Raw genomic sequence first — 26,783 nt, 5'->3', positions numbered from 1 at the left:
CAAGAGCGCATGGCCTGTTCCTCAGATCATTAAGACAGAGTCATTAATATGTGCAAACCAGCCCAATGGCTGAATGTGCATTGTTAGCATGCTCTTGGCTGCAGGGACAGGGCCAATTAGAAGCTGGGTTTCCATCTACCACACTGAAAACATGTGTAATTATTGAGACAGGATTACACCACTTAGCATTATTTTAATAACTGCCATGGTGTTACGTGACCTTTGGTGGTTTCCATTTTGTGCCTGTATCTAGGTTATGCCTAAGCAGGTTGCCTGCGTCTCCCCACTGACACCTCCTTTGAAGTAGAAACACAGACGTTACCTTTTGGCATGGCCATCGGGGGACAGATATGTGGCATGTGCCCACTTTGCAAGCCCCACTTTGCAGTATTCTGACGCCATGAGAGCCAGGAGCCACTTTTCCACCTTGTGCCCTTTTCAAATGGGCTACAGTAAGTTTATGTGACTCAAGGCAGCAGCGAACAGCCTCGGCTTTTCCCCCTGCACGACTTAACAGATCTTTTTGTCCTGACAGGCACGCAAAGCTCGCATTAGCATCAGCGAGAGCTATGTGTCTCCACAGAGAACAGAAAATCCTCTTCCATCTGCAACTTGGGAAATGCTTTATAATCTAGCAAAAAACAACCAACCTCACTTTGTTCCCTCTTCTGGTCTCTGCCTTTGCAGGCAGCTGACAAAACAGACTGACTTGTCTCCATTGCAAAAGTCACCGCAGATGCTTCTTTTGCTGAATTACAAGCCTGGCAGAAATTGTCAGCAACCTGCTGTTTATGTCTAATGTGTCACCTATTAAGGGCAGGCCCAAGCAGGGTAATGTACCTGAAAGAGATTACCCCAGGCTCCACAAGCAGCATCTGCACAATTCTTGACACTCTCAACTTAATCAGGTGGCAAAGAATGATTTATATTCAAAAACTGCAAACACCTTGCATGGCACTCATCACAGCTTGTTTCTTAAGGTCTATCAGGTTTAAGGTCACTTACAGACTCTTTCACAAACAAGGAGTGCATTAATTAGGCATGAATCCACTTTTCCACACTCCAAACAATGGCTTAGGGTCATGTCCAGTGCAGTGCTAAATCAGGGGTCCGTCAGCTCAAGGATTTCTGCTACCGCAATAGAACTTTCTCCCCCTCTCCTCCTCCTGTGCACATCCTAAATCTGTTCTAGGGTGTTTGCTCTGGAGCAGGGGAGGGTGCAGGGTGCTCACAGGGGAGGAGATGGGGTGGGATCTTGTTGCACTAGCAGTAATTGAGTTACTGGAATGCCACCCTCAGATCCTAAGCAGGTTTTTGCTGGCAAGAGTATCCCAAGCAGAGTTCTGCTAATAGAATCATAGAGTTGCAGTGCTGAAAGGGACCCCGAGGAACCTCTAGTCCAACCCCCTGCAATGCAGGATGGGATGCTCCAGTAACTGGATGAGGCAGAGGCAACTTCCAACAACTCCTTGTGTCCTTGGAAAATCTGCTCTGAAGGGTTGGGACATGATGCAAAATATGTGCCTGGCTGAAAGAAAAGCACAGGGAGGGAAGCTGCAGGAAGGAGGAGGGCACAATTCCCTTCCTCCATGCAGCCTATTCATTCCTTAAAACTGGACCTCCCCATCCCTTTTCCTACAGAACTACAGCAGATTCTCCTTTAAACACATGGATCTGCTGCTGTCACAAATACCTTGGCCTTTTGTCTATGACTGTGGCTAAAGAGACATTTACACTTCAGAGAGAAAAACAAGCCACAGTTGTTTGGGTATCCTAGACAGGGTTCTGTCCCACCCCATCAAGTTCATGGGATCTGCCACTGATCTCCCAGCCTTTTAGGTCCTTCCTCCCCTTCTTGACCTCTGAAGGTCATGTAGCCTGACTGCTGTAGTGCTTCAGCCTCTGGACATCTCCTTAGCCTATTTTATGGAATGTATTATGCATTTCCTGGTCAGCTGTAATTGGTTGGGGAGCTATATGAGCCATTATTACCTAAGCTCAGTGGGATCACGCCATGATAGCAACTGAACCCACTGTGAAAGAATCACAGCTAGCTGGCTATTAAACTACCAACCCCTGCACCCAGAAAGCTGGCTTCAACAATGGCTGGCTTCAACAACAATGGACCTTTTTCTCAGGGTGCAAAATGTGGCCATTTCGTTTTACGGACAACATTAGGGTGGGGAAGGTAGTCATTCAGTACTATGGACAGCACCTACTGGGCCTCAAGGTGAGATGTCAGAAGCTCTTCCTTGTGTCTTTCTGAATTACCTATCCTTCCCAAACACTTTATTTTTAGTGAATTTTCTTCTTCTTTTGTTTTCTTACAGCATGCCTCGTACAATCTAACCTCCTGTCATTCATAGCAAGGTTATTGTCCAGCAACAGGTTTACTTCAACCCACTCTGCAATGTTGCATTGCTATCAATGGCCAACACTGGTAAAGAACAGGAGACATGCTGTGCTACCTATTCAGGAGGAGGCTGAATAGGAAGGTTTAGTTGCTCCTGGCAGTTTTAGGATTTGGGTTGTGAGTCTCAACAAAATATTATGGGTTTGGCTCCCCACTGCCTTGCCCCATAATTTCCCAAAATAAAACAAAAGTCCCATTTGTTGGCCTCTATATTGACTTTATAAGAGTCTTTCTTTTCCCCCCTGAATACAAGCCATGACATCACAATTAGGGTGTTCAGATAAAGAGCTACAATTAAACTAAAGCAATTGGAAATCTTCAGCAGATGGCTGAAGGGGGAATTATTATGGAGGTGAATGGGCTAGGTTTCAGACTCACTTCTACCGGTGTAAATCTTTGTGTAAATCCTTTGGTTTGGGAGTTTTTTCTTGCTTTAGGCCAGGATGGAAGAATATCAGAATCCAGACACAACCTGGCTGCGTCCTACAGTATTCATTGCTGTTTAGAGTTTGGAGAAACATCTTTTGTTTAGATGTTGTAATTATATTAATCAGCTGCTAACAGGCATTGTTTAATCAATCACTTTGTGCTTAGAATACACAGAGCAATGATTATTCATAGCTTATAAAGACAAAATCTCTCAAAGATGTTTCACAGGAAATAGTTGCCACCCACTTACCTCCCTTATCATTAAAGTCCCTTCTCTGGAAATGCTGCTAAACGTATCTGTATGGGGTGGTTCTAGAACGTGGCTTGACACCATTCCTAGGTTGTAGGCCTCGTTGTTTCCCGGCATTCCTGTTGGGCTGCAAAATATAAACAGTGGGTATTTGCAAAACTTAAATAAGAATATATATATATACCATTTTCGCTGCTGTGTGTTGGTCCAGATTACACGGACCAAATGCCAACAGTAAGATTTTTTAATCTTAAGGCAATCATGAATCCAACATATATGAAAATCCAGAACAAGTTATAGGTTCCTTTATCAGAGGCCAGGTTTTTACAGTAATTCATACTCTAAGGCAGCAATTAAAGATGATTACTGAAAATGGCAAGGCAACATCCAGTTTCCCCCATTTTCTCCTTATAAATGGAGAAGGAAACACAGACAAGACTACCCTGCGTGTGGCCCCTGCACCTTCATGGCATGCACATGATATTGCCAAGTGGGAAGGGGCAAATGCAGAACCTCACAATGTCACCCTACAAATTTCCATTATGGGAAATGGAGGGAGGAAACTGGATGGGCGCTGGTTTTGATGGCATCCCTCTGATTTGTATCATGCCTTGTGCCAACCTAAAGGCTAGAGCACATGGGATGATTGTGATAACAGAGAGATGCTGCCGAAAACTACTGCCCTGTGTTGAAGCAATGCCTGCTTGGCTTGTACCATTTTCTAGGATTCACTGTGTCATTTACCCCACTGTGCCGTGGATTTCCTCTTGCAGACCATCAGTAGCTAGAAATATGGGGCAAGGGTTGGGAGACTCAGAGGATGTGCGAGACTCACAGGCAGATAGTACCTGACATAAGGAGGTAGTTTTCTCATGGCACCTAATCTTGTCCAGGGCATTTTTGTTTTTGATGGCTACCCAGGGCAACAAGAGCAAGCCTCTCAGCAGTATCTGAAGATGTCAAGTTGTAGAGATGAGACTGAGTCCTTCTAGGACTACAGCTTCAGTGCACACAAGCCAGGGCACAACATGACATTACAACATGGCATATTTTAAACCACATTAAGGTAAACAAGACACAAAATATCTGCCCAAACATTACCCATATACATATGGATGGCCAACAAAAATAAGCAGCAGCTGCTTATTTATGCCTGAAGGCAGAGACTGACCTAGATAATATAGAAATATAGATCAGAGAATGTTCTAATAAAAGTCCAGATACGCAGCTGTTAGAACCATTTAGTTTGTCAGTCTTTAAAATACTGGGAAACTGTTAAATCTGTGATAATGCAAAGAACATTTAAATGAGAACTTCATGAAAGACTAAGGTGTTGTCTGCAAAGTGAAGCCATTGTATATTTATGAGAACTTCAGAAAATCCCAGAGAGTTTCCTAGCTCTCAGGGCTCTTTCACACACGAAGCTTCTGTCTTATCTGTACACTGCCATATGTGAAGAAGATAAACTGCGTCCCAGAGCTTTGTCTGCTTCCAAGTAATGAGTGTGGGATCCTCTAAGTGGTGGCTCCTATATGTGTGGGGAGCGGGTGTTGGACAAAACAATGTTGGCACCAGCTGAACCTTGGGGGAAACGACATTCCACAGCTGAGGAGCCACCACCAAGAAGGTTCCACCCTGAGCTAAAACACCAGGCTTCCCTGAGAGATCTTAAAGCCTGGGGAGGACAATGCTGAGAGGCGCTCCTTCAGATAACTGAGTTCTGTTGTCCAGGTATTTGTATCTAAGCATCAAAACCTTAAATGTGGCTTCAGAACATATAGGCAGCCAGTGCAAACTCTTCAGAAATAGTGTTATATGGCTCCAAACAGCCAAACCAGTCAACACTCTGGCCATTGCATTTTGTGTAAGCTGCAACCTCCAAATCATCTTCAAGGGCAGGCCCACACAGAGCTTATTGCACTACTCTAACTCCATAACCCAGAGTCTGTAGAGCCTAGGCCAGTGTTTCCCCAACCTTGGGTCTCCAGCTGTTTTTGGACTACAACTCCCACCACCCCTAGCTAGCAAGACCAGTGGTGAGGGATGATGGGAAATGTAGTCCAAAAACAGCTGGAGACCCAAGGTTGGGATACACTGGCCTATATTACTGTAGGCAGGCTGACACTATACAGGAATGCCTGGAGCTCATGAACCAGCCAAAGCTGACAAATAGGTACCCTGTGTTACTTGATACCACAGGTCACCAGCGACAAAGCTGGATCTAGTAGTCTCTTCAAGCTACACACTTGGTTCTTTGGGGGAGTGCAACACCATCCAGAACCAGCCTCCTCTTTGTTCCCAGACACAAGAATCACTACCCTACACCACCTTTTGCCTATGTTTTTCATGGGTCTCTGACTCTATTGATGTGAACTCAGACTGTATTATCCTTCAACTGGAGTGAGCTGCTGGCAAGCCAGGATGGCTGGGGACTGTATCCAGCTGCTACCCCAAGCACAAAAAGCTGCAATCACAATTAAGGACCACACATCATCTGCCAAAAATAGCATCCTCACGTCAAGGCTTCCTCTTCTTCCCAGCAATGCCCAGGATCAAGTCTCCTAATGTTGTGAGGTCATTACATTATACATTTCCCCTACCCTTCATCCAACTGATGTACAGCAGGAACAGACAATTGCACATGACAGTGCGATGGCATGGGGTGAGTGATCCTACACATTATGGGGAGGGACCTGACCTGGGGGGCAGCTGCTGTCAAACATGCACAGTGTGTTGTTCCGCCCACCCGCAGCTCCAAATAAACAGTGTTAATTATAATGGTGTTATCTTCACAAAATGCGCCTTACATAAGCCTTGGAATGTCACTGACGGGCACAGTCCCATCTTGCGTTTCACTCTCGCCATCCTCCTCTTCCTCTTCGCTGCTTTCAGACTCCTCGCTGGAGGAGGAATAGTCCGTCACTTTCTTCAAAGGCCGGTTGGTTTCTTCAATACGCAGCTCCCTCAGTTCTTTGGCTAAGGCCGTCAGATCCTATATGGGAAGGGGAACGAGGGGAACTTGAGGTGAGTTTCGTCAACAACTTATAGGGCAGAAAAGCTGCACACATCTGACTGAAAGCTTTAACTACACAGAGCACAAGCAACCAAAAAACACTAATTTTTTTATAGTAGTCTTACAAACATAGACCAACGTAAGACAACATAGCATGTAGCTTTTGTGAAAACAAATGCTGGCTCTATGCTTGTTGAAAACTCAACAGCAAACTTGCTGGTTTTATTTGACCACATAGGCGTGTGTACATATCTGTTTGTAGGCTTCTACGTACAGACACAGCACAGTCACATTTGTTGAAAACAAATGGAGTTCAGTCACGATCATAGTAAACTGGAAAACATCACCTTTGGAAGCCATTTATTGCCATGTACGTGAACAGGAGCTTCACATTGTGTGTTTCCAGCTCACGATGCCCAACAGGGGAAGGGAAAACCATATGATTGCCTTGATTCACACAGAACGCTGCACTAACTGATACCGTTTTGGGGGTGGGGCGGGGTGTACCTGTGTGAAATTTTGCCATTGTTTTGGCAAACTGTTTTATTGCTGCTGCAGAATGGAGGACCCAAACCAATGGGTTCAAACTGCAATAAAGAGGACTTCAACTAATCTTTAGGAAGAACTTCTTGGTGATACAAGTTGTGATGGCCTTGGAAGGGGGTGGGCTTCATTAGGGTGTAAGCTGGGCTACTGCAGTAGTGGATTTCCTTCATCTGTGGAGGATTGGACTAGACAACCCTTTGAGATTCCTTTCAATTCTTGGGTTCTGATAAAGCAGGTGATATCAAAGAGAGGAGGAACTGGTGACAACGGCAGTGAAGAGGTGACGTTCCACTGGGGAAAGAGAGCTCACTAAGTATATCTTTTTATAGATCGGCATCATATCTACACAATATTTTTCAAACACATGGTTTCCTCCAAAGAATCCTGGGAACTGCAGTTTACCCCTCCCAGAGCTAATTCCCATCACCCTTAAACTACAGTTCCCAGGATACTTTGGGAGAAGGCATGTGCTTTTAAAGGTTTGCTGTGGATGTGAATGTAAGATTGTGAGAAAATTTTAAGAGTTAACAATGGGGGGGGGGGGAGAGTAAATACACAAGGCCTCCAGTCCTGCTGTTTGCCTATAGCAAAGTACTTTGAGTTATTGCTGACAGAGATGTAGAGACAGGTCAAACAAGATTGATGTATAACGTGATTTATGCACGGGACTTGAGTGAAACAATGCCACAAAAGACCTCCTCATCTCCTGGAGATAGAGAGCATAGATGAACTCACTAAGACCCACACAAATTGACACATACCCTGCACACACACACACACATAGCAGCCACAGTAAATGTGGAAATACCACATTTGGAAAGTTACGGGTGGCAGCAGGGGAACAACCAGGAAACTTAAAAAACAAACACCAAGAGCTTTCAGTTTACTATGACACTGACAAAACCTTTGACAGTATTATCTCAAGACAAAGGGCACTGCAAGCACCATATAGAAGAAGGAGACTTCTTGTAATCTTACATGCTTTTATAGCAATGCAGGGGGAAGCAGTAGGGGCAAAAAATAAAAAGCACGAGAGCTCGAATTAGAATGGGTTAGAAGAGTTTATTGCATTAGGCATGCACATTATGAACAAAGCAACTGCAGTCGTTAGTCTTACCATTTCTCCCTATATTAGTGACCGAGGGAGCCATCAGCGCATTTGGTCAGAGATACAAGGGTTAGGGAGAAAGAAACTCATTGAAAAAAAAAGGCTATTTCCACATTTTTTTTGCTGTTTTCGGTCTTATGGCCATATTCTCTCTTTGTCCTATATCCCAATTTCCCCAATTTTACCACTGATTAAGGGGAAATGAGCCCTGAAACATGCAGTACATGCCTTCCTTCCTTTATCTTTTTTTTTTAAAGCATTGCTTCCATCATAAGAAGTGAAACTGAGGCAAGACTAACTTACCTTACCTTTCCTCTGCTCTTTCCAGGCATGGCCTGCACTTTAAATCTCTGTGTCCAAGTGCCCCCCCTTTAGCTCCAGAGCTTTCCTCGTGAAAACCCGCTCTTTAAAGCTCAATCAGAGCAAACAGCAACGCGCGGAAAACCTGAATTGATGTTTGCACTGACTGAATACTAAAGAGTGGGTTTAAAACGTGGACGTGTGCCTGGAAAGAGTGGGTCAAAAGATTAGTGTGGATAAGCCCTAAAATATCCCGTTCCAATGCAGCCGCAACTGGCTTTACTCAGGACTCAATGGCCACTTTGTAAATGTCAGGCATATAGTACTTGTGCCATAGAGGCGCAGGGAGAGAGCAACATCTTTGTCTCTATTTGCAGAACGTCAAAGTTGATGGCATCTTTCAATTTAGTTCAGGGTGCACGTCACTCTACTTTCGGTAAAAGCTACGGAACATACTTTGATTAGTTGAACTTAACATATGGCCAGAAACTTAACATGTAGGAAACTTTATGAGTTACTAAAGGAAGGATAGGAAAACCTAAAGTTCAATACAGCAAAATCAGCCCCTGGCTTGTTACAGGGAACAATCCTTACAAATTTGAAAGCAAAGAATCTCAAAGAATGACAAGATGCATTCTTCATCTGAAACCCTAACCAATTAAAATCACTTTGTGCAGATGAATCAACTAAAGTTTCAATTGATGTGTTTACTCATTAAAGCCTCTAGCCCTAAGTCAATATTCCACAGGAAGAGGTGTACTCTGCAGGCAATGGAAAGCCTGGGTAGACTGTCAAACTCGAAGCAACAGTGATATCGAAGGGAAAAGCAGGTCAATATATTTTTAATTCTGCACAGATTAAATCAAACACGTTATCATCATTACAGTCATCCTAAAGTGGTGCTTAATTAAGGTCTATCAGCAGTATAATCTCATCACAGCTGATAAGCCATTTTACACATTTCTTTAAAAGCATGTTTATTTTGTTCTGCAGAACAAGACCATGGGCTTATCCACACTTACCTTCTGTCCCACTCTTTCTGGCACAGGTCTGAGCTTTGAAACTACATGACCGAGCACGTCCCGCCCCCCCCCTTGCTTTCCTTGCAAAAACCCACTCTTTAGCACTCAGTTGGAGCAAACAATTCATGTTTTCCATGGATTGCTGTTTGCTTGGATTGAGCTTTAAAGAGTGAGTTTTCACAAGAAAAGCTTGGAGCAAAAAGAAAAAGGTTCTTAGACATGGAGCTTTAAAGCATGGAAAGAGTGGAGGAAAGGTAAATGTGGATAAGCCCCATGATTTACTGTGTCAGTGCAGAGATGTGGCACATGTCTTACTTACAAAGGAACCCCCTACATTGTTAGCTTGGTGTGCCTAAACCATTAAATCTGAAGCACAGGAAGCATGTCTTGCAGAAAAGGAGGCATCATATTGCACAGAGTTTTTATACAATCATCTCCCCGGTGCCAGCCACCTTGACACTCAAGTATTCTGTAAGAAGGAACAGGGATTTCCAAGGGCAAGGGGTACGGGAGAGAGAGAATCAACACGGCTGACACACGGCTTCCAAGATTTGGGATCTGCACAATCAGGGAGAAAAACCTCTCTGGTGGATTGGAAACATGCTTAAGTCAGATGGTGTAATTTCAAGGGAGAATTTCCATGAGTCACTACTCTTGTATCCAAAATAGGTGCATGAACTAGATTAAAGGTAAAGGTAAGGTAAAGGACCCCTGGACGGTTATGCTAAGTCCAGTCGTATTTGACTATGGGGTGTGGCGCTTACCTCTGCTTTCAGGCCAAGGGAGACGGTGTTTGTCCGCAGACAGCTTTTCTGGGTCATGTGGCCAGCATGACTAAACCACTTCTGGTGCAACAGGACACTGTGATGAGTGCCAGAGCACACAGAAACACAATTTACCTTCCCACTGCAGCGGCACCTATTTATTTACTCTTTAATAAGTCCTTTAAATTGTTGTGGATTGTGCATAGCATCTCAGAATAATGCATGCCAGGCTAACACCTAGTTGAAATCGGTTATCTCTTTCAGAATCTGTCTCTGTAGCATCCCCAAAATGCTGCTTCTGAGCTGCTCCAGGTATCTACCGCCACAGAAGCCAGAAACAATTCTGATGTCTGGGGGAAATGGGAGAAAACAGCTGCCAAGCAATGGGGGGGGGGTCTTCATGGAGGAGAGTTTGTGATGCTGAGAGGTGCCTGCTGAATCAGAAACTCTGAGACTGTTCTGGGTCTAAGGAATGAAGGTATATCGTGGGACAATTTCCACATCTAGCGACTGCAACAAGAGAAATGGCCTTCACATTATTTGTATGGTGAGGATGCGAGGCCTGACGTTCAATGAACCCTATCAAGTTAACAGTATTGTAATGCTGTACTGTATGCTTACATGTCACCTTCAACCAAACATGAGTGACATGAATGAGGCTGAATCAGTGTCACTGTAGATATTAGCATATTATTCAAAGTGGCTTTTTTTTTTTTTTTGGTAACCCTGAACAGCAAGACTGCCTGTGAAATGTTTCCATCAGACTGCCTCAGTTGTTGCTTTGCCATTCTAAACTATTAATATTTTTTAATTAGGAGAAATTATTTATTATTTGTTGTGACAAATGGGGAATAAGATATTTACTACTAAAAAACTATTGGGAAAAGACTGAATAAACAAACTATCCCTGATCTAATCCAAACACTGCTGACTGACAGTTGTTCAAAGACTGTAATCACAGATAAGTGTCTAATAGATTTTGCTTCTACACTCCAAATGAAAAGCTTAGAGTACCCCCCCATTCCATTTTAAAGAGTAGAGAATGTGGGATTTTAAGAGCTTGTTTCCACTGCCAACGAACTCTGTGATTAAAACCTGGCCAAATCGAAGCAAATATTTTCATTACTGCCAGATCAATTTCTTTGGTTTTAATTGTTTTCAGTTTTTTGTTCCTAAGATGAAAAGAAGGCCTAATTAAGATTCAGGCAGCAAGAACACATTTATAATATATAGTTCAATAATTAGTGACTCATTCATTTCAGCTGGATCATTTCCAATTACCTAAAGAAGTGCATTGTACTGCTTTTAAAACATTTATCTCCTCAACACCCCTAACTCCAAAACTAAGACTGGAAAATGGGCTTAGGTGTTTTCAAGCTATTATGGTTCAGCTATAGAAAGAATGGCTTCGCTACAACTGCTCACAAATTATCAGAGAGAGAGAGAGAGAGAGAGAGAGAGAAAGAAAGAAAGAAAGAAAGAAAGAGAGAGACTCAAAGTGAAAAATGCCTAATTTCACCGGCTTCTAGACTTCCAGAGGTACATGAAAATAACTAGAATTATCTACAGTGTAAGGCAGGGCTTTCCAACCCAATGCCCCCAGGTGCAATGGTGTTTGGCTTTTCACTGGTGCTCCTGGGCAGGCGCTCCAGATCCTGAGCTTTCTTTATCTATTTTGAAGGAAGTCTCTAGCCCTCCTAGAAAGAAAGTTATGGGGCTAAACAGGCAGGTACCTTCTAAGCGATTTCTGTGAAATGAGAGTGAGTGTGGTCTCTTGGTATATTTTTCCTGGTACTGAGGAATGCTCCTTCCTGGTATTAGACAGCAACAACATCAATGTGTAAAATCCATATTGTGTGATTTTCAAAATTAGGACCATCAGAACACAGGTGACTTTCCAAGGACAGATGGCGGTAGAAGTTCCCCTCATTTCAGCATGCGCTGCTAGGATGGACCTGAATATGAGTAGGTATTTTTCAGTGGCACCTGTTCCTGGAGTGTGTGTGTGTGTGTGTGTGTGTGTGTGTGTGTGTGTGTGCACCACATGACTTGAAACTTCCTTTTACAACTACACTGCTTGGTACTAATGGATGAAACCAAAGTTGGGTAAATTGCCAGAGTTCATTATAGTTAATTACCATTACGAATCTGGCTCAGAATAACACATGAATAAAACTAACTAATGGTTACAGTCATGAAGAATTATTTCAAATTTATATGAAAACAACTCACCCTGCATTGTTGGATCAAAATTTGTGGGAGCACACATACGGTATTTGCAATTCCAAGGGGAAAGCAAGTGAGGGGGAGGGGGAACCCAGAGCAGGAAAAGTGCATCTGTTCCACGGCTCCTAAGCTGTACCAACTTAAAATGTTGAGATTGCACCCTGAACATCTGGGGCACAGATCCCCTTTTCTTTGATTGCACACATGAATAGTGGTTTGCAAAGATGCAGAGTTACTTCTCTGGCGAGAGAAAGGATTTCATGGAGCCAAACCCAAAGTAAAATAGAAGTTTTACACCTAGGCTACACCCCACCCTTCTTTTTCCTGAGCAGCTTTCTATTTCTATATAAAATCTTTCATCTGGAATCATGATTGCAGTATCACCTTTTTGAATGTCAGCAACCAAGAAAATATGGTTTGATGTTAAGCTCTAACTAGTCACCCCTGCAAAGGCATGACCAACTAAGAAAAGATATCACTAACCTCATCTATTGCTTTCTTATAGCTCTGGGAGTAAGGGAAGATTAATCAGCATCAGAGGAAACAGATCAGGACAGGAAAATGCCAGAGGAAAGGCAAGCAGGTTAGAAATAAAATCAAAATTGTTAGCTCAGTGCTGTGAAGTGTGAAAGGGAAAAAAACACACATCAACAAAACAGCAGATACACGTTCCTAAGAGGCTAAATGGAAATTCCTCCCATGCCCTCTGCCAGTATAGAAATACAAATAGTCAAACACAAAACTAAACCAGGGGCAAGCACTCTGGATGGGTTTGCTGTGTGCTTTTGTGAAGTTTGCAATAAAAATGATTGTAACTAGACACTACCAAGCTAGGGCCTGCATTCTTAGGGCATGTGAGGCAGCTAGCTGGACTTTGAAGGAAGACATGCTTGTGACACTTCCCCATGCCTGCCATTGGTCAGAAATTGGGATATTGATTTAACTACCTTCCCTGGCTGATGTGGCCTGGGATTTCCTGCCATTATGTGTTTCTGCCCCTTCTGCCCCTGAAACAACCCCATCGCTATCTTGCCTAAAGTTTAGACCCTTGAATGGGAGCAGCTTCAGCCTTCTGCTTCTCCACACCGTTCCTTGAGAGTACATCTTTTTATCTTGCCCTCTCTGAAATGGGCAGCATCATTTTGCACAGGTGAGCCCAGCAATGACCTGTCTGGATTTCTGGCTTTCCTTCTTTAAAACCAATGACCTTTTAACAGCATCATGCACCTTCCTTGGTCTTCTAAATACTAAATCAGTCTGGCTCTTGACAAACACAGGAACCATTAACACGTGCTTGCAGACTGCACCATGTCATGTCTTCTCTATCAGATTAACCTTGAGACTAAAACGTCCTTCAAAGGTATTAACTCCACTAAGAAGTATGACTTCATACAAATAGCCCCAGCCACTGATACGCACCATGTTTTCAGTTATTCCTATGCTGAAGGTTTTTACTGAACTGGAGAAAACTCAAACCACCCTTTCTCTAAATAGTCCTGTCTTCTACAGTCTCTTCTTACACTCAAAACTGAACTGGGGTCAGTGGGGAGATGAGCAGCGGCATTTGACTCTTTTTTGACTCGTTCTCAAAAGATTGTGGCCTGGAGGAAAAACTCCACTGGCAAAAGTCTATCACAAAACACATTTAAAACTCACAGCAGGTCGGCTTGGTCGTGTCATGTCCTTGCTGTCTTCCTGTTTTATCTTAGCTGGCTCGTGAGGGAGGATGGGCGAAACTTCGGGCTTGGCATTTCCTGGGCAAAGAGCAAAGCAGGCACAAATTGGATTAAAGGCCTTCCTACCCCCATACCTCTCACCAATGAGAACAGCTTTACTTCCAGGTAGCTGATTCCTTCTCTATTTGCTTCAGGATCCACTGATAAGCTCTCTCGGGAGGAACTGAACCTGCACCATGCAAATCACGAGACTTTCAAAGCAGGTCTATGCTAGGGACAGAGATGTTCACAGTTGAGATGGAAATATAGTTTTGTGTTGTTTTACAATGTTTGTTTCGTTTCACAAGATGCCAGTCCGATGGGTAGAGTGTTGGACTTGGCAGAAGGAAGGAAGGAAGGAAGGAAGGAAGGAAGGAAGGAAGGAAGGAAGGAAGAAAGACATGTCTTACCTCTGACTCTGTTCCGTTCACTAGAACCAGCTTGGGATCCAGGTTGGGAGCCTGCTTGGGAACTGGGCTGTGAGCTGGGGGTGCTTGAGCTGGAAGAGCTGCCGCTGCTTGTCCTCTGTAAGGGGTTTTCTATTATAGGCTCTGTTCTCCGTAGGTCAGGGTTACTAGAGAGGAGAAGGATTGGGTGTCACTCTTCATGTGTCTTTTAGGAAGTGTTTCGTGAAGTGAAGCGAGTAGAAATTTGGTGCCACGGCATCATTTTTGTTTAGGCAAGCCTATCCAGACATGTGTTTTATTTCTTTTTAGCTAGTGTGGATTTTAATGTTTTTAAAAATAAACTTAATGTCTTTTTCTAATATTGTTATGAACCACTTTTAGAGGGTTTTGGTTTTTTTAACCATCAAGTGGTGTACGCGCACGCGCGCACGCACACCCACACCCACACACCCTTCTCTAACTCATACATGGATGTCTCCTTTGTCCTCATTCAGGAGTATTTTCATACATTGCTACAAATAACTTTTTTGACCTGGTTTTGTACACAAAATCCTGGGCACTCCTTATGCTAAACCTTGGAATCTCAGAGGCAGAGGATTGAGAGGGCCTGCACATGATACCACGTGATGTCCAGATGTTGTGCAGGGGACCTTCTGAACATTGAGGGGGCCTGGAACCTTAAAAAAAAAAGATCGGGGGGGCACAGTGCCTCGTCCCCCAGGAGCTGGCACCCTTGGTCACAGGTGATAAGCAAACCTGACACCTTCCTAACTCAGGAGAAAACCTCCTGCTCAGTAATGTAATGGAGAAATAGAGTTTCCCGCTATATGAATGAAACGTGGCAAACCTCGATCTACTAGGCTCTTTCTTTCTTCACACCCATAAGGAAGAGATCAGAAGCTTTCTCTTCCTATTTTAAATCATTGCAGTTCCCTGTTGGATCAAAACTTGGATCATGATTTGTTCACTAAATACAGTTTAAACACATCATAAAGCACAGGGAAGCTTTTGATCTCTTCTTTGCAGGTGTGAATAAGGAAGAGAAGGGGGGAACAAGCCTGAGGCATGTTGCAGCTTGCTCACATGGTTAGGAAACTACAGTTTTCTGTTTCATCTGAAACAGGCCTACAAATCTCTGCTGGTTAACCACTATGACTTCCAGCAAGGCATTCTGGGAATTATTGCTTTGTGAAGTTGCTGAGAATATTGCTAAGAAAGCCTTGAAGATTCTTGTTGGGGGGATGCATATGTTAAATAAGCCTAACAGCAACACAGACATGACCTTCCAGTGTCATGCAAGAGAGGATTAGCAAACGGCACATCATAATAAAGCATACATCACTGATAACCATTTGATTTACATATATTATGGCGCAAGCCATTTCGTATGTACACGTCTCCCACAATTACGCACATCGCTTGGGGACAGGGAAAACAGATGGCATAATCCAAAATGACTTCCATTTACAGTACTGAAAACACAACAAAAAATTAAGTAAACCAGCTAGCTGCAGGTTAATTCTTTCATTCCAACACATTTCTTCTTTAGCAGCTGCAAATACGACAGTGGATGATACCTGCTGGACTCCTATTCCCTGATGTTAGTGGTTTTATATCTTAGCTTATTTCCAGCTGCAGGCAGGCTGATATTCAACACTTCATTTGCCAGCTATACAATAACTCTTGTTCTGGCTCCCTCCTGAAGAGAAACAGTGCTTCTGCACACATTACATTTCACGCCTTGGCAGCTGCACCAAGAGGTAACTGCTGGGTTTATCTTGAGATAGCTGCAAGCCTACAGGCACTTCCAGGTGGACTATTTTACAACTGTCAGAGGCACTGAATTGCAGGAGACTGTGCTGATACTCATTTTGATTTGCTGCTAGTCCAAACCTCCCTATCTGGGCTGGGATAGCCTTACTTCTTTTGTCTATGCTATTGTAACATCTAGGTTAGATCACGTTTGTTATACATGGGGCTGCCTCTGGTTAAGAAAGTTCAGCTGGGGCAGAATTCAGCATTTAGGTTGCTCTCTGGGGCAACACAGTTTGTGCATATTTCGCATATATCACCAATTCTGGCTTGACTGCACTGATTGCCTATTAGTTTCTGGGCCCAATTCAAAGTGCTGCTTTTGACCTATAAACCCTCAAACGGCTCAAGAACTCAATACTCCCCATGTGAACTGCCCCTGACACACAACCATCATCTTAGGCTTTTCTTCATGTGCCTTCTCTCTGAGAAATCCAGAGGGAGGAAACACGAGAATGAGTCTTTTCTGTGGTGGCTCCACCTTTATGAAATGCTCTTCCTTGGGAGGCTCTCCTGGCACCTTCAGGCACCAGGCAAAAACATTCCTCTTCTCCCAGGCCTTTGGCTAATTAAACAATCAATGGCCTTTTAAACTTTGTGGGTGAGGGCGATTGTTTTTGTTTGATGTTATGGTCTGCATTGATGTGTGTTTTTATATTGTAAACCACCCTGTGATGTTTGGATGAAGGACAATAATAGAATTGTAAATAAATAGATAGATAGATAGATAGATAGATAGATAGATAGATAGATAGATAGATCAGTAGAGGAGACACAGGCTGAACCAGCAACTATAGCATTAATTAAGACTTTGTGTTAGCTGGTACCTTGTCCTTACATCCTTCAGCCATCCCCCCAGTTTCTACTTTATCATTACAGTTGCTGGGGGAAGGTGCTTACCTCTCAACAACAGTTTGAGATAACTCATTTATTTGAGGTAATAGCACAGAAATGAGAAGACAGTGGAAAGAAAAAGCAGCTGAGGGGTAAATGTGGGGACAAGACTATTGTTCCCTTCATTCTCTCTTTGTGTATGGGGGTATGGATAGAAAAGGTGGTACTTATAAATACAAAATTTTAGATATGCAGATGCCTCCGTTGTGCTATACATAATTCAGTAAACTTGGGAGGTGGGGAGATTCCTCTGCTTCTATGCTTGTGTTCTGAAGTCGCCAGGGGGAGGTTTTCCTTCTTGGTTGGCATTACCTTGCCCTTATTGGCTGTGATCCTAGTCGAGGTCCTAGTGCATTCCCATTCCCTGGAGAGTTCTTCCGAGCTAATGCAGGTGAGATGGAAGTAGTTCGCTGAGGCACCTATAAGATGACAAAAACATAAATGCTGTGCATTACAATCAGGCCCACAGTTCACACCAGCAAACTGGGAAAGACCAGAGCTTTGGTAAGGTCTGCAAGCATGAAGGGTTGTTGTTGTTGTTTTAAAAAAAATTATCACCAAAAAATAGAAAATATTTTTAAATAAAGCAATTACAAACCACACCCAGCACTTTCAAAGGCTAAAATATGGGAGATATTTTAATTGGGTTGAGGACAGTTCATTCCCTGCAGCAGTAAATGCTGACTTTCTTTCTTCTGTGCATTGTTACGCTAGCTATTTACACATTAGAAAGGAAGTCTGGATTAGGGGTATCTAGATTGGCCTTAGCTGTTGCAGAAGTCAAGTGGAACAGCATTGGGCAGTGGAACAGCACCCCTTCACAAAACTTGTTTGTTGCTGCATTGCATACACACACACACACACACACACACACACACACACAGCAGCAGCAGCTATGAACAGAGATGTGCACATGCGTGTATCTGTACTACAGGCATGGGGGGGAGGGGTTTATTGGGTTATTGCTTTTGATTTGATTTTATATGTTGTGGTCTTGTTGTGAACCACCCTCAGACTACCTCTGGGTATAAAGGTAAAGGGACCCCTGACCATTAGGTCCAGTCGTGGCCGACCCTGGGGTTGCAGCGCTCATCTCGCTTTATTGGCCAAGGGAGCTGGTGTACAGCTTCCGGGTCATGTGGCCAGCATGACTAAGCCACTTATGGCAAACCAGAGCAGCACACGGAAATGCCGTTTACCTTCCCACCAGAGCGGTACCTATTTATCTACTTGCACTTTGACATGCTTTCGAACTGCTAGGTTGGCAGGAGCAGGGACTGAGCAACGGGAGCTCACCCCGTCATGGGGATTCAAACCGCCAACCTTCTGATCGGCAAGTCCTAGGCTCTGTGGTTTAACCCACAGCGCCACCCGCGTCCTTCCTCCGGGTATAGGGTGGTGTATAATCATCATCATTATCATTATCATCACCCCCCCCCCCAAAGAATAGGAAAAAATAGGAAGGAGTCAGACCATTTGTTTATCTAGCTTAGTACTGTCTGCAATGACTGGCACTACTTGGAGATGCTGGAGAACTATCATTCCCAGGATTCTTTTTTTTGGGGGGGAGCCACATTGCAACTTGTGGCATGCCTCCATCTCCTTTGGCAAAGCACTTGTCTAGAGGGAAGGTGGGAGTATACTGTACTTCAGGCAGCACAAAATTGTTTCCTTTTGTGTATGCCCGTTGGCCTTTATGTGGGAGCTTGCGGGTGAAGAACCAAACCCGACAAAAATTCAACACAGCATTCCTCAACGTGTAAGGAGCCATGGTGATGGGTGGGGCAATATTATTGTCTGCCCGTCCACAATTTCTAGCATCCATCCAAATGAATGAAAGCAGAGATTCTCAGAAATCCAGATCCTGCATGGCAGCCCATATAGGTTGCTGACTTCTGGGAGTGAAAATAAAATTCAGGTATCCTCCTAGGTAAGTTAAATACCTGGGATTGGAGCATAGTCCAGATGATTTCCCAGCCTGTTATGGATGCTGTCAAGGAGGAATTCAAAAACAGACCAACAGAAGCATAACTCGCCTTCTTGGGCTCGCAAGCGCTGCCCCCTACTGGTGCATGTTCGACTACTGGCAACACCTTGAAAATTATTTAATTGTCTTAAGAAAAAACAGTCTGAGAGAAACTCTTGTTCTTCTCCCTTTTCTGTTCATATAAACCATCCACAGTTTTACATGGAAGAAATTGCAATGCCCATTAAATGCTGCCCCACTGCATCAAGTTCATTTAGTTCATTTATCCATGACCTTTTGCATGCAAAGCACTGAGCTTCCTCCTTTTCCAAGTCAACCAGAAAGTGGTGACTTTAGCACCGCCCTTGGCAAAAAAACATTTTTTTAGACCCTGGAGTTGACTGTATTAATTGCATACTGTTGCATGGCAAAAAAATTTTTTTTTATACATTCAATTTCTCTCTCTTGAAAACTTGTTATGTATTGCAGCTCAAACAAGAAATGCATCTGAACTGGACTCCATGAAGAATGTTTTATAGTCAGCTCACCTCTGAGTTCACAGAAATTGCCTTGCCACATGTACCACTGCTTCAAATGCAATCAAACTACTTGATGCAAAGCACTTCTGTGAAGGATCAGCCATGTGTTCCAGATTCACATATACAACAACTGCTGCTAAAAAGCTATGACTGCTCTTCAAGTACCAAATGCCTGGGTGAACAAAAATGTTTTCACTATACCACGTAAGGGAATTCAGTGCTCCTGTGGGTGACAGTCCCCACTGACAGCAGAGCCACCAGCAGGGCCTCCCCTGCCAAGCTTAAGGTCAGGTAAGTCGGCACAGGGATGGCAATTGTTTTAAGTCCCTGGCCCCCAAGCCGTTGATTGATTCATTAATTTCATGAAATTATAAACTGCTTCACAGTCTGAGACCATCAACGTGTGTGAACAGAATAAAAATATGGTAAATAAAAATAATGCAAATTCTAAAAAACAATTAAAACCATTTGTACAGATGCACAATTAATATTGCGCAAATGACAAACTCACACATAAGCCTTCTTAAATATAATTCTGGCTGCTAAGTCATTCCAGAGGGCTGGAGCTGCAATACTAAAAGCCATTTCTAGTCCAAGCTAAGAACACCTCTGGGGCATATGGTACTCTCAGCAGTGCCCCATGTGAGGAGGGCAGGGATATAATAATAATAATAATAATAATAATAATAATAATAATAAATTTTATTTATATCCCGCCCTCCCCAGCCTTAGCCGGGCTCAGGGCGGCTAACAACAATAAAACAGTACAAAAGTACAGCATAAACAACACTCTAAAATCATTCATTCTAAAATTAATTAATGGGGCAAAGCAGTTCCTTAGGTAACCTGGCACTACTTTGTTTACACTAGTGCCAACAACTTGAATTGGGCCTGGTTGCTCACAGATAATTCAATGCTATTTATCCATATAGACTAACTGAGATGCAACATTTACATTTTAATAATTTGGGAAGAATTTTCTAATCAACCGCAGACAGAAATTCAAATCTACCAACTAAGGCATTATAGGCTGACATCATAAATCACTTTGTTGTCTACAAACTTTTCTTATCATCAGTGCAAATTGTTGCTTTGGTGCATTTACATCTTAGGGAAATTACAGCCAATGTCACCACATCACATGAATTAGCTAGATCTTTTCTTTTTCGTAACCACATGATCTGAGGCAAAGGGCTGAATCAGCACAGAAGAAGCTTTTAACAGCCATGTTGTAATACATCCAAAAAAGCTGAAAGAAGATTAGAAACAAGGTAAGTGCATTACTATATTGGAAAAGAGGCTGCAATCCTATACCCACTTACCTGAGAGAAAGCCTCACTGAACTCAATGGGACTTATAAGTATGGGATTGCACTGTTAATTAAAGAGCTACTGGCATCACATCATTAAGGTATAAAACTTCTGGAACCCTTACAGAACACTCCACCGGGTATTGATTACATCTGGATACATGACGTCAACCTAGAAAGCCTAAAGATTTGATCCAGTATGGCAAGTTTTATGCTTCTAACAGAAGCCAAGATAGAGAGGCGATGATTTATTCTGATTTCAGTAAAGGACTTGGGGACTTCCTTTGCCATATTATTTAACAGTGTTTTACATACATGCCAGAGAAGAGTGGCCAACACTTCTAATTTGTTGATGCAGTGCATATTCTCGCATTTGTCTTGTTGGTTGATGCTATAGCCTGGGGCTCTACATCCAAGACTCACAAAATTAGTCCATAATACTGGGGGGTCCTGGTGCAAGGCTATAAAATCTGCACCAGTGCCAAGACTTGGAATTATACCTCACTGATGTTTGCTTGTGCCCTGGCATGAAAGTGCCACTGTATAAAAGGGCCCAAGTCATATAATCCCTGAGGGCCATTTCAACAATGCTAGGGGAGGTGGCACCATCAAAGGTCTCCACTCTTTCTACAGTTGCGAGAAGCCTCTTGTGTAACAACCTATTTTAGGCAGAGTATCACAGGATACTCGAACTTCTTCTCTGTGAAATTTTAAAGTCTCTGTAGAATTGTAGAGTTGGAAGGGACCACGAAGGGCTGTCTAGTCCAACCCCCTACAATGCAGTAATCTTTTCCTCAATGTGGGGCTTGAACCCAGAGAATCTCATGCTTTACTGACTGAGCTATCCCAGGTGCTGTGAACTTTCTGTTAAGTAGACTTTTTTGCAGGAGTACAGAACTTGCTTGGGACAATTACTAGGGGGAGGGGTAAAGGTAAAAGAACCCGTGACCATTAGGTCCAGTCGTGACCAACTCTGGGGTTGCAGCGCTCATCTCGCTTTATTGGCCGAAGGAGCTGGTGTACAGCTTCCGGGTCATATGGCCAGCATGACCAGAGCAGCGCACAGAAACGCCGTTTACTTTCCCGCCAGAGCGGTACCTATTTATCTACTTGCACTTTGACGTGCTTTCGAACTGCTAGGTTGGCAGGAGCTGGGACTTAGCAACGGGAGCTCACCCCATCACGAGGATTCGAACTGCCGACTTTCTGATCAGCAAGTCCTAGGCTCTGCGTCCCAGGGGGAGGGGGGGAGGGACCCAAATTCTTTACCTTTTGTGCTGGCTCACTTAGCTGCTATGGAGGCCATGGCAGGGATAATGTTAGGCCCACTCTGATCTATAAGTAAGGGTCAGTTTACATTTTACATGGCAGATGGATTTCTCTAAATGTGCAGTGGACCTGCACCAGGAAGATATGGCCTACCAGGGAATACAGTAAACTGTCGTATTCCAGGTCAGGCTATTATCCACCTATTTGCTAGAGCACTGCCTGATCTGACTGACTGTAGGTTCCAAATGTTTCAGGCACAGGTCTTCTGCGCATCTGATCTGACCCTTTTAACTGGAGATGCCAACGACCGAGCCTAGAAACTTCTGCACTCAAAGCATGTGTTCAGTCAGAAAGCTACACTCCCTTCCCACCAGGGCCCCTGTTCTATGCTCTCTAAAATTTAGGGGATATGCCTGCCCAGATCTGTACACATTGTGGGAGGCACCAGTGCTGATGAGCCCCCAATAAAGTGTGGAAAATAAGGCCTAAGGCGCCATTGCAGAGGAACTGAGCTACTCTCTACTCCAAACCTTGCAAGTTAGCAGTGACCTCATTTTTACCTTTGGTGGAATGTCTTCCTCCTGTCGTAACCAAGAACTTCGGTCAAACTTTTCAACACGAGGGGGGAGAGGAGGGTTTTCGGAGGTGGGGTCCGAGTTCTGCCTTGGCATCTCAGTGCGGTGAGAGGTCACCGTCAGAGCCTCCTGAAACCCAGCCATTCCCTTTGTGGGCTGTTCATGCAGTGACTGAGAGGCAGGCAAGGAAGGTCCTTGGGATTTCACACTGACCAGATGTGGAATCTATGCACCAAGTTAAAACAAAACCATCAGTAGGAAAAAATAAATAATTGTAATTTTGTGTTTTTAAAAATGAATAGTTGCAAAGCAATTTTTCTTGGTTTTTTTTTTAAAAACTTTGTTCCACATTCATTTTGGTTTGCTTTTCTTTCTTTTTTTTAGAATTACATTCAAAAATGTAATAAGAAGATTCAAAGTTTACAATAGTAAGCAGAATGAGGTCAGGAAATGCCAAATATGAAGATTCCTCATGTAGCCTTAATTCTACCCCTCTCTACATATTCATTATGATATAATCGTTAACTATATGATCATGTGTTATTTGTGAAATGGTTTAAGAAAATACATGAAAAAATTTTTTATAAAGTTTTTGCAGGCATATCCAAAAACATAATGGAGACCTGATTTTCCCCAGGCTTTTATGTATTGGTGCAGCAGTGCAGTGATTGGTTTGGTGTGACATTTTAGCTTCATGTTTCAAAGAAAAATGCAAAGAAGAAGTGGCTGTTTTCAGGAGTTCCAGGCTCTGATGAGCTGCCAAAAATTGTTAGCTTTTATTGCATTGCCACTACTATGTGGTATATATCTATAAAGAATTGTTATAAACCATGTATAGAGATTTATTTGCAAGGCTGGTGCTCCTCTTTCTATAGTTGCACTGAGTTGCCAAAAGAAAGGAAAAAAGACAGGGAAGAGAAGGAGGAGGACAGAAGGAAGGAAGGAAGGAAGGAAGGAAGGAAGGAAGGAAGGAAGGAAGGAGCAAGCAAGCTACGAATGTGTATTTTTATGCTGTGGAAGTGAATTGGCTTCCAAAGCATAAGTAAAGTAGACTCTATGTTAAACCAAGTACAATCTGCTTCTCTGGAAGACTGAGGGCTCTGCATTTAGAAATACTTTAGGATGGATCAAGATTTAGTGATGCATACAGTAGACCAGTAGGTCAAACACCTTTTCACCCAAGGGAATACTTGAAAATTGTTGAGAGCCTTGAAGGACCACTTAATGATTTTTGTGCCTGCTGTTAGTAGTTGTAATGTATAGTGCTAATGCTGTATGATTTTGAATTACATTTCTACCACCATGCAATGGATCAACTGAACGAAGCTTGTGTATCACTTGCAGCCTCCGAAACACAGTAAATTCTACTCATTTCAGTGGTCTCTTCTGAACATGATGGCGTCTACCCACTTTACTAATCCAACCCATGTTATATGCCTCCTCTAAGATGTGCATAAATATACTACATTTACAGAGGCATAGGGGTTTTATTTAGGGCAAGAGGTCTAGAGTACTGAGGTAGGGGTCCCTCAGCATTTCCCCATCAGTTTTAAAAAGGGAACTTGACTCCTGAAAAATTATTGTTAAGATGGATGGTTTTAAATGACATGCATGAATGAAAAGAAAGCTGGAGGTGGGGGAGAGAAGCAATTATGGTAAAACTTTGCTCGCTACCAGGTACTTTTTGTTTCAGCATAGTTGGAGGAAAAGGTCCCAACTGAGACAGAAAGGTTGCCATACTGGAGCAGACCAATGTTTCATAAACAATCTTTCACTTTTCTCTCATGGAAGATGCCACCTGATAACTCCAAAATGAAGAAAAATGTTTTATCATGTGTATCGTACTTTTCTTTGGAGAATTGAGAGAAATTTACATGGTAGGTTTGGCAGGCAGGTGCCCATCCAGATTGAAACCTGCTTTGACAACATAACAGTGCAATGTTTGTTATCAATGGAACAAAGGAGGAAGAGGGATGATCTGGAACGGAACTGGTGATCAGGTTATGAATGGAACCATGAGAATGCAAATATTCTACTTCTTTACTCCCAAGTTCAGGTATTCGGCTACTGTTAATTTAGCACACTCTGAAAGCTGAGTTGCTACATTTGGCAGGGACTCGTTGCAGATCTTGTCCCTCTGATGAGCGTTCCCTAAAACACACATGTCTCATTCATTGGGAAAGGTACATTAGAAGCAACTTAGGTATGCACCTAAATATATATAACATGCAAACACGTCCTTGATTGATAGTTCTATGAGGTTTGGAGAAAGCAACATAAACAATACAGGGCTTGCTTACCCTAGAACTGCTCAGCAGTGGCTGTTTGTTTTTCATCAGGCAGTTTGCAGATAGGCAGTAGAGTCTCTATTAATAAAACAATCTTATCCAAATACATCATGCACCTCCCCATGGACCACATATACAGAACTACTGCCTCACATCAGTGTAAGAGTATTAAAATAGCCCTCTTAAAATAGTGCAAGACAATTAAAATAGCCTTTCTGAGGTGCGTTTATTCGTTACTTGACCAATGGTCCCATCCAAGGCAAGATCTGGAGCAGGTTTGACACTCACATTCTCCCCATCCTACCCCATATTTCCTTAAGGTGGTTATAAATGTACTGCTTGTTTGAATGTATGTGTGATCACCCTAACCTTGGAAGATAGAGTCTGCTCCTCCCCCATCCCAACACAAATGGTTAACGCAATGGCCTGGTTGGTAAGTCAAAGGAAGCCAAATTACGGCTCACTGGGATCACACAAGCATGCTGGTTTGTTCTTGGCTTCAGAACATGGTTAAGGAGGAGAGCACTTGACCATGACTCCACATTTGCATGACATACCAAGCCTAACACTGATTTAGCTGCCATGCTGCACTGGGCTAAAAGGACCAGGTAGGAGGAAAACAGCTGTGATCAGCTCCCTGGGAGGCAGCACTTTTGCATGTTCAGGCTAAGTCATGGTTAAGCATTATGTGCAAACGAGGCCAGTGTGTTGGCCCTCAAAATAATTTGGGCATTCTAAACTACATGCATGCATGCTAGTATTGCATCTCACCATGTGCAAGGAAGTATTTCCAAAAGTGGGGCTGAAATAGGATGTGTTGAATGGAACGTGTCTCTGCATTTACAAGATTAGTTCAGCCTGCCCAAATAAACTGAACTAAGGCTGTGATACTGTCATCACAGCGTTGCCACAGTCAGCATATTGAATATGATTGCATGAAACACATATTTGGCAGATGAAACACATTTAGGCAGGACATTACCTTGAATGAGGACCATGTGTCGTATTTTATTTGCATATGACCAGAAGAAGAAAATGAGACTCCACTGAGTCACTGTACCTGTGGATCCACTGGTCTGAGCATGGGCGGCGTCCGAGCAGGCTGCACCCCACTAATGCTAAAGGACTCTGATCGAGGAGGCAGGTTTGGATCTGATATCCTGTTGGCCACCTTGTGAGGCATTGCTGGAGAACTCTGCCGGTTGAGCCTGGAACGTTCCTCCACCTGAAGCAAGGGGGGAAAGGAGCTGTGATCTCAAGTTACCTGAATGCACGGCCTATAATACACCTAGAGCCTGTACAGCCATTTTCTCAGCTCAAATTTCCAACCAGCCATTCCAAAACATCAGGAATACCCCAACAATTAATGTTTGAACACAGATTCTTTGCTACTGCAGAGGACTTTCATATCAGTAAAAAGAACATGCTACAACATGCTTTGTTCAGCTAATACATTTCACTTAGCGGGCAGACAGTGAAGTGGCATTTGCAGATGTCTAGATCTACCTGCTGCATTCAAAGAACCCACTGAATTGAGAAAAGGGTAGTTTTCAAATGGGCAGCACTGGGTGGGAATCAGCAGGGAGAGCGAAGCAAAATTCAAAAACAAAAACTCAAGCCATTGAATGAAACAGAAATCAGCTGAAGGAGAGAAAAAGGAAGACATGTGAAATGAAAGAATGGTAATGTACAAGAACGGATTAGGCGAGAGGTTCTAAAACACAGAAGATGAAATGGCTGGATGTGGGAAAGATGCCAATGGAAGGCAGGCCTAGAGACAGGGCCTCCTAGGGGGTGGGCCTGATGGACCAGGTAGGCTCCATCAGTCAGTCAGGCGGGGGAGTACAGAGCCTGGGCATGCAACAGATCTCCCGTGCTGTTGCCCCCCGTGACTAATGTTCAGTGTCATACTCATTCTTGCACAGTGCATCTCACTCA

The 26,783-nt window shown here is 43.3% G+C and overlaps 1 protein-coding gene across 7 annotated transcripts in view; it reads right to left on the bottom strand.

Moving 5' to 3' along the window:
• TNIK (TRAF2 and NCK interacting kinase) overlaps nucleotides 1–26,783 on the bottom strand; it is a 295,093-nt gene that overhangs the window by 23,276 nt on the left and 245,034 nt on the right. For 6 of the 7 annotated variants that reach the window (XM_077929773.1, XM_028731575.2, XM_077929774.1 and 3 more), the window contains 7 exons: nucleotides 25,906–26,070; nucleotides 22,543–22,782; nucleotides 17,212–17,318; nucleotides 14,197–14,360; nucleotides 13,728–13,825; nucleotides 5,900–6,084; nucleotides 3,093–3,219 (listed from right to left, as the gene is read on the bottom strand). In XM_077929773.1, the coding sequence (XP_077785899.1) occupies nucleotides 3,093–3,219; nucleotides 5,900–6,084; nucleotides 13,728–13,825; nucleotides 14,197–14,360; nucleotides 17,212–17,318; nucleotides 22,543–22,782; nucleotides 25,906–26,070 (1,086 nt within the window). The remainder of the gene's footprint in view (nucleotides 1–3,092; nucleotides 3,220–5,899; nucleotides 6,085–13,727; nucleotides 13,826–14,196; nucleotides 14,361–17,211; nucleotides 17,319–22,542; nucleotides 22,783–25,905; nucleotides 26,071–26,783) is intronic. The other variant, XM_077929776.1, reaches the window with a different exon arrangement.

The sequence above is a fragment of the Podarcis muralis genome, chromosome 6 (genome assembly GCF_964188315.1).
Source record: "Podarcis muralis chromosome 6, rPodMur119.hap1.1, whole genome shotgun sequence".
NCBI classification, from domain to species: domain Eukaryota; kingdom Metazoa; phylum Chordata; class Lepidosauria; order Squamata; family Lacertidae; genus Podarcis; species Podarcis muralis.
Note: the sequence above shows the minus strand (reverse complement) of the source record. Positions and strands in the feature narration are given on the sequence as shown.